At 44.8% G+C, this 16,221-nt stretch overlaps 1 protein-coding gene across 1 annotated transcript in view; it reads right to left on the reverse strand.

The window, feature by feature from the left end:
* Window positions 1-16,221, reverse strand: part of LOC115462785 (cysteine dioxygenase type 1-like) — a 45,407-nt gene that overhangs the window by 3,159 nt on the left and 26,027 nt on the right. Inside the window, exons 3-4 of the mRNA XM_030192780.1 lie at window positions 6,737-6,894; window positions 4,149-4,318 (exon numbers count right to left, since the gene is read on the reverse strand). Of these exons, the coding sequence (XP_030048640.1) occupies window positions 4,149-4,318; window positions 6,737-6,894 (328 nt within the window). The remainder of the gene's footprint in view (window positions 1-4,148; window positions 4,319-6,736; window positions 6,895-16,221) is intronic.

Raw genomic sequence — 16,221 nt, forward strand, 5'->3', positions numbered from 1 at the left:
CCAAAAGGCAGCTGAAATTTAATGTGGACAAATGCAAGGTGATGCTCATTGGAAAGAATAATCTGAATCATAATTCCCTGATGCTAGGGTCCACCTTGGGGGTCAGCGGTCAAAAAAAGATCTGGGTATTGTAGATAATACACTAAAATCTTCTGCTCAGTGTGCAGCGGCAGCCAAAAAAGCAAACAGGATGCTAGGAATTATTAGTAGAGAGGTGTGGTAGCCGTGTTAGTCCACTTTTAAAGGTAATCAATAGAAATAAAACATGGAAAAGAAAATATGATACCTTTTTTCATTGGACATAACTTAATACCGCATTCAGTTCTGGTCACCGTATCAGAAAAAATATATAGCGGAATTAGAAAAGGTTCAAAGAAAAGCGACTAAAACGATAAAGTACATAAGTACATAAGTACATAAGTAGTGCCATACTGGGAAAGACCAAAGGTCCATCTAGCCCAGCATCCTGTCACCGACAGTGGCCAATCCAGGTCAAGGGCACCTGGCACGCTCCCCAAACGTAAAAACATTCCAGACAAGTTATACCTAAAAATGAGGAATTTTTCCAGTCCATTAATAGCGGTCTATGGACTTGTCCTTTAGGAATCTATCTAACCCCTTTTTAAACTCCGTCAAGCTAACCGCCCGTACCACGTTCTCCGGCAATGAATTCCAGAGTCTAATTACACGTTGGGTGAAGAAAAATTTTCTCCGATTCGTTTTAAATTTACCACACTGTAGCTTCAACTCATGCCCTCTAGTCCTAGTATTTTTGGATAGCGTGAACAGTCGCTTCACATCCACCCGATCCATTCCACTCATTATTTTATACACTTCTATCATATCTCCCCTCAGCCGTCTCTTCTCCAAGCTGAAAAGCCCTAGCCTTCTCAGCCTCTCTTCATAGGAAAGTCGTCCCATCCCCACTATCATTTTCGTCGCCCTTCGCTGTACCTTTTCCAATTCTACTATATCTTTTTTGAGATACGGAGACCAGTACTGAACACAATACTCCAGGTGCGGTCGCACCATGGAGCGATACAACGGCATTATAACATCCGCACACCTGGACTACATACCCTTCTTAATAACACCCAACATTCTATTCGCTTTCCTAGCCGCAGCAGCACACTGAGCAGAAGGTTTCAGCGTATCATCGACGACGACACCCAGATCCCTTTCTTGATCCGTAACTCCTAACGCGGAACCTTGCAAGACGTAGCTATAATTCGGGTTCCTCTTACCCACATGCATCACTTTGCACTTGTCAACATTGAACTTCATCTGCCACTTGCACGCCCATTCTCCCAGTCTCGCAAGGTCCTCCTGTAATCGTTCACATTCCTCCTGCGACTTGACGACCCTGAATAATTTTGTGTCATCGGCGAATTTAATTACCTCACTAGTTATTCCCATCTCTAGGTCATTTATAAATACATTAAAAAGCAACGGACCCAGCACAGACCCCTGCGGGACCCCACTAACTACCCTCCTCCACTGAGAATACTGGCCACGCAATCCTACTCTCTGCTTCCTATCTTTCAACCAGTTCTTAATCCATAATAATACCCTACCTCCGATTCCATGACTCTGCAATTTCTTCAGGAGTCTTTCGTGCGGCACTTTGTCAAACGCCTTCTGAAAATCCAGATATACAATATCAACCGGCTCCCCATTGTCCACATGTTTGCTTACCCCCTCAAAAAAATGCATTAGATTGGTGAGGCAAGACTTCCCTTCACTAAATCCGTGCTGACTTTGTCTCATCAGTCCATGTTTTTGTATATGCTCTGCAATTTTATTCTTAATAATAGCCTCCACCATCTTGCCCGGCACCGACGTCAGACTCACCGGTCTATAATTTCCCGGATCTCCTCTGGAACCTTTCTTAAAAATCGGAGTAACATTGGCTACCCTCCAGTCTTCCGGTATTACACTCGATTTTAGGGACAGATTGCATATTTCTAACAGTAGCTCCGCAAGTTCATTTTTTAGTTCTATTAATACTCTGGGATGAATACCATCAGGTCCCGGTGATTTACTACTCTTCAGCTTGCTGAACTGACCCATTACATCCTCCAAGGTTACAGAGAATTTGTTTAGTTTCTCCGACTCCCCCGCTTCAAATATTCTTTCCGGCACCGGTGTCCCCCCCAAATCCTCCTCGGTGAAGACCGAAGCAAAGAATTCATTTAATTTCTCCGCTACGGCTTTGTCCTCCTTGATCGCCCCTTTAACACCATTTTCGTCCAGCGGCCCAACCGACTCTTTGGCCGGTTTCCTGCTTTTAATGTATCTAAAAAAGTTTTTACTATGTATTTTTGCTTCCAACGCTAATTTCTTCTCAAAGTCCTTTTTTGCCCTCCTTATCTCCGCTTTGCATTTGGCTTGGCATTCCTTATGATCTATCCTGTTACTTTCAGTTGGTTCTCTTCTCCACTTTCTGAAGGATTGTTTTTTGGCTCTAATGATTTCCTTTATCTTACTGTTTAGCCACGCCGGCTGACGTTTAGTCTTTTTTCCCTTTTTTCTAATACGTGGAATATATTTGTCCTGAACCTCCAGGATGGTGTTTTTAAACAGCATCCACGCCTGATGCAAGTTTTTTACTCTGCGAGCTGCTCCTTTCAGTCTTTTTTTCACCATTTTTCTCATTTTGTCGTAATCACCCTTTCTATAGTTAAACGCTAGCGTACTTGATTTCCTAGTTTCACTTCCTTCAATGCCAATATCAAAACCGATCATATTATGATCACTGTTATCAAGCGGCCCTCGTATCGTTACCCCCTGCACTAGATCATGAGCACCACTAAGGACTAAGTCTAGTATTTTTCCTTCTCTTGTCGGCTCCTGAACTAGCTGTTCCATGAAGCTGTCCTTGATTTCATCAAGAAATCTTATGTCCCTTGCGTGTACAGATGTTACATTACCCCAGTCTATATGCGGGTAATTGAAATCCCCCATTATTATTGTGTTGCCCAGTTTGTTTGCGTCCCTGATTTCCTTTAACATTTCCGCATCCGTCTGTTCGTCCTGGCCAGGCGGACGGTAGTACACTCCTATCACTATCCTTTTCCCCTTTGCACATGGAATTTCAATCCACAGTGATTCCAAGGAGTGTTTTGCTTCCTGCAGAATTTTCAATCTATTTGATTCAAGGCTCTCGTTAATATACAATGCTACCCCTCCACCAATCCGATTCACCCTATCACTACGATATAATTTGTACCCCGGTATGACAGTGTCCCACTGGTTATCCTCCTTCCACCAGGTCTCAGAGATGCCTATTATATCTAATTTTTCATTTAGTGCAATATATTCTAACTCCCCCATCTTATTTCTTAGGCTCCTGGCATTCGCATATAGACATTTCAAACTATGTTTGTTGTTCCTAAGTACATCATGCTTAGTACTTGACAGTATTAATTGGCAATCTTTTGTCTGATTTTTATTGTTATTTAAAGATACCCCATCTACTACAATCTCTTTTGCAACCTCACTATCAGGATACTCCTCTCGTATAAGGAAAGGTTAAGGAGGTTAAGGCTGTTCAGCTTGGAAAAGAGACAGATGAGGAGAGAGATGATTGAGGTCTACAAACTGATTTTTTTTTTTACTCGTTCCAAAAGTACCAAGACTAAGGAACATTCGAGGAAGTTACATGGAAATACTTTTAAAACAAATAGGAGGAAATATTTTTTCACTCAATGAATAGTTAAACTCTGGAACTCTTTGACAGAGGATGTGGTAACAGCGGTTAGCGTTTCTAGGTTTAAAAAAAGGTTTGGACAAGTTACTGGAGGAAAAGTCCATAGTCTGTTATTGAGATAGACATGGGGGAAGCCACTGCTTGCCCTGGGATTGGTAGCATAGAATGTTGTTACTATTTGGGTTTCTGCCAGGTACTTGTGATCTGGATTGGCCACTGTTGGAAACGGGCTACATGGACCATTGGTCTGACCCAGTATGGCTACTCTTATGTTCTTATTTGGCTGGCAGGGCTTCAGTTCTGGAGGGGGCTGAGCGCAAAGTGGCGGGCTCTCATTTCCAGGTCAGATTGTGAGCCCAGGTAAATTCTCTCTATAACTGGATACATTAAGAAAAATACAATTTAAAACAATGTCTAGAAGCCCAGTAGTTCGACTTACAAGCGGTGTCCTGTTTCCAAACTTGCTCCAGAATGTCATTTTCACTTTACTTTTGTGTCCCGTTCTTTGATCAAAGGTGTTACAGGTTTGAAAGGGTGGAATGTACAAATGAAGACTGACTGCAGACTCTGTGTGGCTACTGTTTTCCACTCGGTGCAAGCCAATGGCATCTGAAGAAATGAGAAGGGAAAAGAAAGAGTTGGATGACTGTTGGCAACAAGTCAAGGTGAAAAAGTCATTCAATATCACAAATAAAATACAATGATTACAACTCAATACTAACAGAGTGAATAAAACATTGCGAAAGGAATGGAAGGGGCAAATGATTTTCCTTGAAATAAGCACTAAAATTAACGCATGTTGTCATCAACAGCATAGCCAGAGCCCCAAATTAAAATTAAGAGTATCTTATCTGAGGGGGATCCCCAAGCCCTTCAAACTGAAGACATCGAAGCCCCATCCACTGTCAGAAAAGCACAACAGTCACTGGCAGCAACTTGATCCACCTATGCTTCCATCACAGACAGGCTCAGTTATTGTGAGGAGAACTGAATATGTGACTACCGAGCCTGTGAGTACTGAGAATGTGTGAGTATCAAGCCTCTGCGAGTACCGAACATTTTGAGTATTGAGTACTGAACATTTGAGTACCGACCCTGTGTGACTTCTGAACATTTGAGTACCGAGCATGTGAATATCAAGCCTATGTGAGTAGCGAGCCTGTGAGTACCTAACACTTGAGTACCGAGCCTGTGTGAGTACTGAGCATTTGAGTAGCGAGCCTGTGTGAGTACCTAACATTTGAGTAGCGAGCCTGTGTGAGTACTGAACATTTGAGTAGCGAGCCTGTGTGAGTACTGAACATTTGAGTACTGAACATTTGAGTACCGACCCTGTGTGACTTCTGAACATTTGAGTACCGAGCATGTGAATATCAAGCCTATGTGAGTAGCGAGCCTGTGAGTACCTAACATTTGAGTAGCGAGCCTGTGTGAGTACCTAACATTTGAGTAGCGAGCCTGTGTGAGTACTGAACATTTGAGTAGCGAGCCTGTGTGAGTACTGAACATTTGAGTACTGAACATTTGAGTACCGACCCTGTGTGACTTCTGAACATTTGAGTACCGAGCATGTGAATATCAAGCCTATGTGAGTAGCGAGCCTGTGAGTACCTAACATTTGAGTAGCGAGCCTGTGTGAGTACCTAACATTTGAGTAGCGAGCCTGTGTGAGTACTGAGCATTTGAGTAGCGAGCCTGTGTGAGTACCGAGCATGTGAATATCAAGCCTATGTGAGTAGCGAGCCTGTGTGAGTACTGAACATTTGAGTACCGAGCCTGTGTGAGTACTGAACATTTGAGTACCGAGCATGTGAATATCAAGCCTATGTGAGTAGCGAGCCTGTGTGAGTACTGAACATTTGAGTACCGAGCCTGTGTAACTTCTGAACATTTGAGTACCGAGCATGTGAATATCAAGCCTATGTGAGTAGCGAGCCTCTTGAGTACGTAACATTTGAGTAGCGAGCCTGTGAGTACCTAACATTTGAGTACCGAGCCTGTGTGAGTACTGAACATTTGAGTACCGAGCCTGTGCGAGTACTGAGCATTTGAGTACCGAGCCTGTGTGAGTACTGAGCTTTCAGTATCAGTGGTTTAATGAGCTACCACTGACTGCTGTGCTTTTCTGACCGGGGGCAACCTCCTGATGTCTTGGGAACCATGCCATACATGAATTATGCACCTGACTGTTAGGTGGGCTTGAGGCAATCATAAAGGAGCCCAGGCCAGCTCAGCTCTGCCCCATCCGTGGCTATGCCCCTGGTTCTCATGTATAGTTTTGAAGACCTTAGCAATATTTAATAAGAGTATATAGTTATGTAGCAAATGCAATGGAGTCAGCCTTCCATATCAGGCCTAGAGGTCACAGTTGTTATTTTTCCTCCAGAGTCAGTGAGGGCAGGAGCGAGTGAGGTTCAGTTCTGCCCATGGGGGGGGGGGGGGGGGGGGGGGGGGCTACTGGGATGTAGAAGAGAGCCTTCTTGCAGAGGAGGGGGCTCTTGAAGTGGCCTTCTTGTGGGATGATCCCAGAGAGAGCCTTCATGTTAGTGGGTCATGGAGTGGACCTTCTTGTGGGAATGAGGATTTTGGGATGGGGTAATATTCTGGGGGGGGGGGGGGGGGGGTTGAGGGTTCAGGAGATACATCCAGACAAAACCTCATATTCAACCTGCTATCCGGATAGCTAACTGGATAGTGAGCTGAATATCGCACCTGCTCGTCTGCCATCTGATTATGGGCAAAAGCCAGCCAAAGCCCAAATTATTCAGTGCAAGAACTCAGACAGGTGCTGTCACTGAACATTAGAGCCTAATTCAGCCCCCAGTGGCCACCATTTTAAAAAACGCTGACCACCAGCTGACAGATGGTTACTGGTGGAAAGCTCTTTCAATGTCTATACGATGCCTGCTACCTCTCTGGATAGCATAGCTGAGTATATGGATTTTTTTTTAAAGGAATGTTGACCATCAGATCTGAATATTGACCAGAAGGGTTTTTATCAGCCAGGCTTGAGAGATTTCTACTGACCATTGATGTAAGCACAGTGATTCTCCTTCAGAACATTTTCTGATTTTTTGACCATCTCCCCGTTCATTTTCTTGTCAGGCCACTCAAACAACGTTTCCTTAAGACTTCCTTGGAGCATCTTCAGAAAGCAATGGGAGTCTGTGTGATCATGGATACTGCTGCAGAGGAACAAGGACAAATCGGGTCAATAAAATGCAGATATCAAGTCACACCAGATAGCGCCAATAAGTACCATTTGGGGGGGAGGGGGGGAATCTCAGGAGCCTTAATTTAGCTCACATTATGCTCCTAAATTTGGATGAAAATAGGACACACTTTTAGGAGTTTAAGTTTTCAGCCAAAAATTCATCTCAATTTCGGAACTTATAAAGTTCTGCTTATCAACTGAGACCTGCCACTCGTTTGCCTAGATTTCTGAACCTAGTGCTAGGCACCTCATCTCACCCCCCAACCTAAATCCACCCCTGTTCTCACCCACTTTTTATGCTTCTAAATTTAGGAGTTTAACTCTTTCAAAATTCACTAGAGCCGAGTACCTAAATTTATCACTAATTTCGAAGCATAACTCTCAGATTTAGGAGCATAAGTCTTTTAAATAATTGGGCCCATTGCCTGTTACACAAAAGTAAGGGGTAACAGTCTCCAGAGCGGTGTGTTAGAATCTTTCAAGTGCTCTCTTGCGAACAGGAATCAAGACCACCCTCAGCCTGCAGCAACAGTATATACGCATCCAGGGACGGAAACACGTCCTAAGCTGAGTTTACTGTTCTCCCTCATTTTCACTGTAGTTCCTCCAACTGACTAGATTCAAACCCCAAATGAGTTATAAATCAATCACATTTTCTGCACAAAAGTATTTTTGATTATTGTCACGTAAAGATCAGTTCCTGTACAGACGGGAACCTGAACTAACCCTGCTTGGGCTTAGTATATTTTAACCCCTGGATTAATTTCATAGTCTAATTCCTTAGAAGTACCCATTGTATAGTTAAGAGATATAAGCAGGAGTGGCCTGAGGCAGGGAGGAGATGGCACTCTGGCTTCCCCCCCTCCTCCCCGAATCCAACATCTTTCCACACTTTCTCTACCAAATCCCTTCCCCTCCCCGGCCGCAGTCTGGCATCTCCCCCCAATCCTTCTTCAAAACCCCCTCCCCGAGACTACCTTCTTTTTTGTTGTTTTTAAATTTTGATGGCAGCAGCGATCCCCATGTGCCTGCTCTGCCACCAGCACTGGCGTCTCTTCTATACTGCGGACCACCTGCCTCCGAGGAAACAGAAAGTTACATCAAAGTGGCGACCCACCCGCCTCCGAGGAAACAGGAAGTTGCATCAGAGTGGCGGCCCACCTGCCTCCGAGGAAACAGGAAGTTACATCAGAGAGGCGACCCTCAGTACATAGGAGACGCTGGTGCCAGTGACAGGGTAGAGTATGGGAATCACTGCTGCTTCCGCCAACTTTTAAAAGACAAAAAAAAGAAGGTAGGCTGGGGGGGGGGGGGGGGGGAGTTGAGGAAGGAAAGGGGGAAAGATACTGCTCCATAAAGAGTGCTGCCTGAGGCCCCGGCTGCCACTGCATATGAAGATTGGATTTAGCTCTGACCAGATATTTTCTAGTTCTCAGAGAGTGGATATTCTAAGTTTGTACCTGAGGTAATAGAGAACTTTTTCTGCCATCATCTACTATGTTACTATCTATCTTTATTTATTTGAGCCTGCAAATAGGTGGGAAAATGTGGGGTACAAATGTAACAATGTGGCTTACACAGTACCGTAAAGGCATTTGCCAATCTGGTACAGAGCAGATACAAGGTTATGCTGTGTTCGAATAAGGTAGGTGTTTTCTCGGCTCCAGTAGGGTCGAATGGAGGGGGGGGGGGGGGGGGGGGGGAATGTGATGAAGCTACAATGTAGTAAATTTAAAACGAATCGGAGAAAAGTTTTCTTCACTCAACGTGTAATTAAACTCTGGAATTCGTTGCCAGAGAATGTGGTAAAGGCGGTTAGCTTAGTGGAGTTTTAAAAAGATTTGACGGCTTCCTAAAGGAAAAGTCCATAGCCCATTATTAAATGGACTTGGGGAAAATCCACTATTTCTGGGATAAGCAGTATAAAATGTTTTGTACTTTTTTGAGATCTTGCCAGGTATTTGTGACCTGGATTGGCCACTGTTGGAAACAGGATGCTGGGCTTGATGGACCTTTGGTCTTTCCCAGTATGGCAATACTTATGTACTTATGACAACTAAGCCCTAACTGAACTAGACAAAACCGACGTCTCTACACTAGACTGATTAACCTACGCTATCAAGTATGAACATTACGAATTACGCACTACCACTTTATCTCTCATGCCAGAAACGAACTTTCTATAGTTGATTGTTTAAAATACTCTGTAAGGGGGTCACGTGATGCTCTAAAGAGAGAAGACGTGGTCCCGCGTCCTCCTAGGCCCTGACTCCCAATATTCTTTAAAAACACTGGAATTGGAGGAAGTGACGTCAGCTCCTGGAGATGGCTGCTTAGCTAAAGAGCTCTGTCAGCTCCAGGGCGAAATTAAACTATTCCCCACTCAAATCAAAACGATCTGTCTTCAGGAAACGAGATCACAAGCGGTATGGCGGCGAAAAAGAAGCTGGCCAAATTCAAATTCGCTTCCGAGGCGCCGAAACCGAGCGGGAGTGCAGGAGCGCGAACGACGACACGAGGCTCCAAAATGGCGGCCGAGGAATATGAATCTGATCCGGACCCAGAGGAGAACGGGGCAAGTGACACAGAAATTTGCAAACAGGACTTTGTAAGGTGGTTTAAAGAGATAAAGACTGAAATGGTAACAACGAGGTGCAGCTTGCACTCAGCAGTTGCGGAGTTGCGGGAGGAAATGAAAGAGATCGGTAACCGGCTGGCAGAGGCAGAGGAGAAGACCGAAGCTGTGTCAGCAGAGGTTCGGGATCTGCGGAAGTCTCTTAAATCGGAACAGCAATCTAAGCTAGAGATCGAGATGGCGCTGGAAGATTTGGAGAATCGCTCACGGAGGTGCAATTTGAGATTCAAGGGGGTGCCGGAGGAAGAGCAATTCAAGGATGCAGCCCAGACGGTAAAAGATATATGTGCCTTCCTACTGGAGCAGGACACCAGCTCCGAAGAAGAAGTAAAGGGAGAACCGGTGGAAATCGAGAGGGCCCATAGGAGTTTGGGGCCACAACGTGGTGGAATGCCGAGAGACATAATTGCTTGCTTTCACAAGTTCACTGTGAAGGAGGAGGTGTGGCGGAAAGCGAGACAAATGGGAGAAATAGAATGGAAATCTGGGAAAATCAAAGTGTTTCAGGATTTGGCAAAGAAAACACTACTACGGAGGAGAGACTTCAAAGAAGTCACGACATACCTCCAGAAGGCTGGCCTGAGATATCGGTGGTTGCATCCCTTTGGAATACAAATTACTGTTGGTAATAATACCCGCAGACTACAATCTCACTTGGGGGCATGGAAACTTCTACGCGATATGGGGTGTGCAGATTTGCCGAAAGAGGTGGAGGAAGCACAACTGCAGAAGCAGCATAGCCCGGCCCGAAAGGAGCGGAATGGATGGCAGAAAGTTACCAGACAGAAGGAATATCGATCACAGTCTGTGGGACGTTTGGAACTTGAAAATGAAGATGGCACCTGAAGAAAGCCAAGTACAGACTTTGTGGTTTGAACTTTGGTCTGAAGACAGGCGAGCGGGGTGACCTGCAGGTTGTTATATGATGTTATATGATGGGATAGAGTTGCAGGGGGAAAGGAAATGTTGGGGAATGCTGTGGACTGAGTTTATGGTTAATGAGCGGTCCTCTGGGGAGGGCTCACTTCCTGAGGGGCAAAACTGGCTGACGGGGGGGATGGCCAGTTGAAGGACAAGCCCACGAGTGGGAGGGCGGGGGGAGGGAACCAGGGGAGGGGGGGAAGGGGGTTAAGGGTGGGGTCATGGAATATAAACGGAATGAACAGCCCTAATAAGAGGAGCGTGATTTTTAGAGAATTGCGCAGAATGAGCTGGGACATAGTCTTCCTACAAGAAACACATATTAGGTCGCAAGATACACACTTGATACTCAACAAAGGTATGGGAGAAGGCTTCACGTTGGCAGACCCCAAGGGGAGTAAAACCGGGGGGTTGGCAATTTATGTGAAAGATCATGTGCAATTTGTTAAAGAGGACGTCTATAAAGAAAAGGAAGGGAGATGCATTGCCATTAAGGGGAGAACAAATGAAGGTCCACTCACACTTATCAATGTTTATGCACCCAATGTAGGTCAGGGGAGGTTTTATGACCATCTCAGGCAAGAATTAGCGAATTTCGTGGAGGGGAAGATCCTATTGGGGGGGGATTTTAATTATACGGTTGAAGAGATTGACCATTCTAAAGGGGGAGTGGGTGGGGGGGGAGCTAATAGCCGTATGCTACGTAAATTGATGAGGGAATTAGATTTACTTGATGTGTGGCGACTCCAGCATCCAGCTCAAAGAACATATACCCATTATTCTCATGCTCAGAGCACTTATGCACGAATTGATATGATATGGTGTAGTAGGGAATTATGGGGTGCAATTCATCAGAGATTGAGAGCATTCATGCCTCAGATCATGCCCCTGTTTGGATTACACTGAAGGGGAGGGGATGTAAGAGAATGGGAAAGCTGTGGCGCCTTAATGAAACTTTATTAGATCAAACGGAAGATTGTCAGGAAATTAGAGAAGCCATCAAAGAATATCTAGAATTTAATGACAACGGAGAGGTGGGGGTGGGAACTGTGTGGGATGCATTGAAGGTGGTGATCCGGGGACACCTTATACGAAAAGGGTCTTTTAGGAAAAAGGAACGAGAACATCATGAATTACAGGTGCGGAAAGAGCTGGTAAGACAGGAAGTTAGACATCAACGGGTTGGTGGAGCTCAGAATTTGGAGGAACTCATTAAGTGGAGAACAGAATTACAAACTATACAGCTGAAAAAGATGGAGTTTCATAGAAGGTTAATGCAACAGAATTTTTTTGAATTTAGTAATAGGGCGGGAAATATGCTAGCAAGGAGGCTTAGGGAACGAAGGATAAAAAATACAATTGTAAAAATTAAAGGGGTTAACGATAGGCTCCATTATCAGGATGATGAAATTAGAGAACAATTTGTGAATTTCTATGCTAAATTGTATGCCAAGGGAGATGGGCCTCAGAAACAAGACATCCTTGAGTTTCTACAGGAATTAGATTTACCAAAGATAACAGCTGAACAGAGGGCGGAATTGGAAGCGCCAATGGACTTAGAAGAGGTGCTTTCAGTCATTAGAGGTTTGAAGAGTGGGAAATCACCTGGATTGGACGGTTACACTGCTAAATTTTATAAGATCTTTCAGCAAGAATTAGGGCCACTCTTGGTAAAGGTTGGGAATGTATGTTTTGTTGAAGGCAATCCACCATTGAGTATGAGGGAGGCAGGGATCTCGGTACTACTAAAACAGGGACGAGATCCTACAGTATGTGGGTCATATAGACCGATATCCCTGCTTAACGTTGATGTTAAGATACTGGCCAAGGTAATAGCGGAGCGATTGAAGGTACTGCTTCCCTCGCTTATACACACAGATCAGTCAGGTTTCATAATGCACCGACAAGTGAGCGACAACATCAGACGAACTCTAAATATAATTTGGGGGGCACAGAAAAGGGGGGACTCACTGGCATTGCTCACAATCGACGCTGAGAAAGCTTTTGACAGAGTCGAATGGGAGTATTTATGGGAGGTAATGTTGGAAATGGGACTAGGAAGCCTATTTGTAGGGTGGGTGAAAGGGTTGTATACAACACCGGTGGCCAGGATCAAAGTTAATGGGGGTTGGTCAAATTCATTTGACATTCAAAGAGGAACGAGGCAGGGCTGCCCCCTCTCCCCGTTGTTATTTGCTATTTCTATAGAGCCATTAGCACAAAGAATTAGAAACCTAAGAGATGCTAAAGGGGTCCGAATGGGGGGGAGAGACCACAAAATGGCATTATTTGCCGACGACATATTGTTTTATGTAGGATCACCGCTCCTGACGTTACCTATAATAATGAGGGAATTGAAATTTTTTGGAACCCTATCAGGCTTTAAGGTAAACCTGGATAAGTCCGAATTAATGGGCATCACGATATCAGATCCAGAGATGGTACAGTTGGGGAGTAATTTTGACTTCAGGGTGACAACTACGAGCTTCAAATATCTGGGTATTAACATCCCGAGAGACCTTAATAGCTTATATATGTTGAATTATTTACCCCTCTTTAGAGAAATTAGAAAGGACTTAGGTAGATGGAAGCAGGGTTGGCTGTCATGGTGGGGTAGGATAGCAGCCATAAAAATGAATATCCTTCCCCGGTTGTTATTCTTGTTTCAGACATTGCCTATTTTAGTACCCAAAGGGGAGATCTACAAATTACAAATGGAGTTGGGTGGATTTGTATGGGGGGGGAAACAGGCCCGTCTATCTAGGAAGATCATGTGGCGGACTGTGGAACAGGGAGGAAGGGGTATGCCGAATATTCTTTGGTATTATTGGGCAGCCCAATTGCAGCAGATAGGACCGTGGAGTAAAGTGGATCTCTCACCAATAACTAATTTGGAGCAGATCTTTGTTCAGGGGGGAAATTTGGATGCGCTGTTGTGGGGTTCAACCCCGGATGTGGAGTATAGGAGGATGGCCTTGAATCCCTTTGTATCCCATTTGCTGAGATTATGGGGAGCTCTTAAGAAAAGATTGAGGAAAACCCGGAATAGATCCACATTTGCTTGGATAACACAAGAGCCAGGGTTTATAGGGGGGACAGAAAATCGGGTGCTCCTCACATGGGTTCAAAAGGGACTGATTCGGTTTCGGGAACTCTTGGATAATGGGGCGATCAAAAGTTTTGAGGTACTTAGGAGGGAATACGATCTTCCTATGTCAGACATATTTGCATATATGCAGGTGAAGGATTATATGTGGAGGGAAATAGGGATGAAGGAGGACCCAGCCATAACTGAAAAATTTGAAAACTTGTGGGGTATTATAGATCTTCAGGGGAGAGGGATATCTAGACTTTATGACTATATCAGGGGAGGGGAATTTGTAAAATTGCCATACATGAAGGCGTGGGAGAGGGATCTGGAAACGGAATTGACCGAAATAGAATGGAGGCGAATTTGTTTAGAGGCCAAGAAAGCATCTATATGTGTCCTTATTAAAGAGAATGCGTACAAGATATTAAGCAGATGGTACTACACACCTGATAAAATAAAGGCAATGTTTCCAGATGCCCCTGACACATGCTGGAGATGTAAGAATGGGAGGGGGACATACTTTCATATTTGGTGGGAGTGTCCGGTACTACAGGTATTCTGGGGGGAAGTAACAGGTTTGTTAACTACAATATTGGGTAACACGGTCCCATGTGATCCTAAGTGGTGCTTGTTGGGCTGGGGCAATAGGAGGGGGAAGAGATAAGTACATAAGTACATAAGTAGTGCCATACTGGGAAAGACCAAAGGTCCATCTAGCCCAGCATCCTGTCACCGACAGTGGCCAATCCAGGTCAAGGGCACCTGGCACGCTCCCCAAACGTAAAAACATTCCAGACAAGTTGTACCTAAAAATGAGGAATTTTTCCAGTCCATTTAATAGCGGTCTATGGACTTGTCCTTTAGGAATCTATCTAACCCCTTTTTAAACTCCGTCAAGCTAACCGCCCGTACCACGTTCTCCGGCAATGAATTCCAGAGTCTAATTACACGTTGGGTGAAGAAAAATTTTCTCCGATTCGTTTTAAATTTACCACACTGTAGCTTCAACTCATGCCCTCTAGTCCTAGTATTTTTGGATAGCGTGAACAGTCGCTTCACCTCCACCCGATCCATTCCACTCATTATTTTATACACTTCTATCATATCTCCCCTCAGCCGTCTCTTCTCCAAGCTGAAAAGCCCTAGCCTTCTCAGCCTCTCTTCATAGGAAAGTCGTCCCATCCCCACTATCATTTTCGTCGCCCTTCGCTGTACCTTTTCCAATTCTACTATATCTTTTTTGAGATACGGAGACCAGTACTGAACACAATACTCCAGGTGCGGTCGCACCATGGAGCGATACAACGGCATTATAACATCCGCACACCTGGACTCCATACCCTTCTTAATAACACCCAACATTCTATTCGCTTTCCTAGCCGCAGCAGCACACTGAGCAGAAGGTTTCAGCGTATCATCGACGACGACACCCAGATCCCTTTCTTGATCCGTAACTCCTAACGCGGAACCTTGCAAGACGTAGCTATAATTCGGGTTCCTCTTACCCACATGCATCACTTTGCACTTGTCAACATTGAACTTCATCTGCCACTTGCACGCCCATTCTCCCAGTCTCGCAAGGTCCTCCTGTAATCGTTCACATTCCTCCTGCGACTTGACGACCCTGAATAATTTTGTGTCATCGGCGAATTTAATTACCTCACTAGTTATTCCCATCTCTAGGTCATTTATAAATACATTAAAAAGCAACGGACCCAGCACAGACCCCTGCGGGACCCCACTAACTACCCTCCTCCACTGAGAATACTGGCCACGCAATCCTACTCTCTGCTTCCTATCTTTCAACCAGTTCTTAATCCATAATAATACCCTACCTCCGATTCCATGACTCTGCAATTTCTTCAGGAGTCTTTCGTGCGGCACTTTGTCAAACGCCTTCTGAAAATCCAGATATACAATATCAACCGGCTCCCCATTGTCCACATGTTTGCTTACCCCCTCAAAAAAATGCATTAGATTGGTGAGGCAAGACTTCCCTTCACTAAATCCGTGCTGACTTTGTCTCATCAGTCCATGTTTTTGGCAATGCAGAATAAAAAGGATGGGGTTGGCGGCGGCGAAAACCATTGTGGCCTTAAATTGGAAACAAACAAAGGGCCCTACGGGAAAGGACTGGGTGGAGAGGCTTAGGATAATTGCGGCTATGGAAAAGATGACAGACAGACGTAGAGGGAGATATTGTCACACTGCAGAAGAATGGATGCATCTGGAGACACTTTTTACTGGGAACATAGAGAACAGGGTTGGTTAAGTTACAGTGCTGAAGGGTGGGAAGGGTAGGGGGGGAGGGCAAGGTGGGAGGGAGGGTGAGGGGGAGGGAGGGGGGGGGAAAACTTTTGTGGTAATGGATGGAATTTTGACTTGTTGGAAAGTTGTGGGAGTCATGTGCTCCAGAATGTTGTTATATTGATTGATGTTCAATAAAAATTTATAAATTTATAAAAACACTGGAATTATATCGGAAACGCACCTCTATACGCTAGAAAATATAGCGGCAAGCCTTATGGACAGATTTTTGAGCTCACCAAAAACATCCATGGCGAGCAGAACCGGGAAAAAAGACAAAGAAAAATCAAAGGCGCCAAGTAGCGCGAAGGAAGGCCTGAAGGCGAATGGAAGTGGCTCATTCA

The sequence above is a fragment of the Microcaecilia unicolor genome, chromosome 2 (assembly GCF_901765095.1).
Source record: "Microcaecilia unicolor chromosome 2, aMicUni1.1, whole genome shotgun sequence".
Lineage (NCBI taxonomy): Eukaryota > Metazoa > Chordata > Amphibia > Gymnophiona > Siphonopidae > Microcaecilia > Microcaecilia unicolor.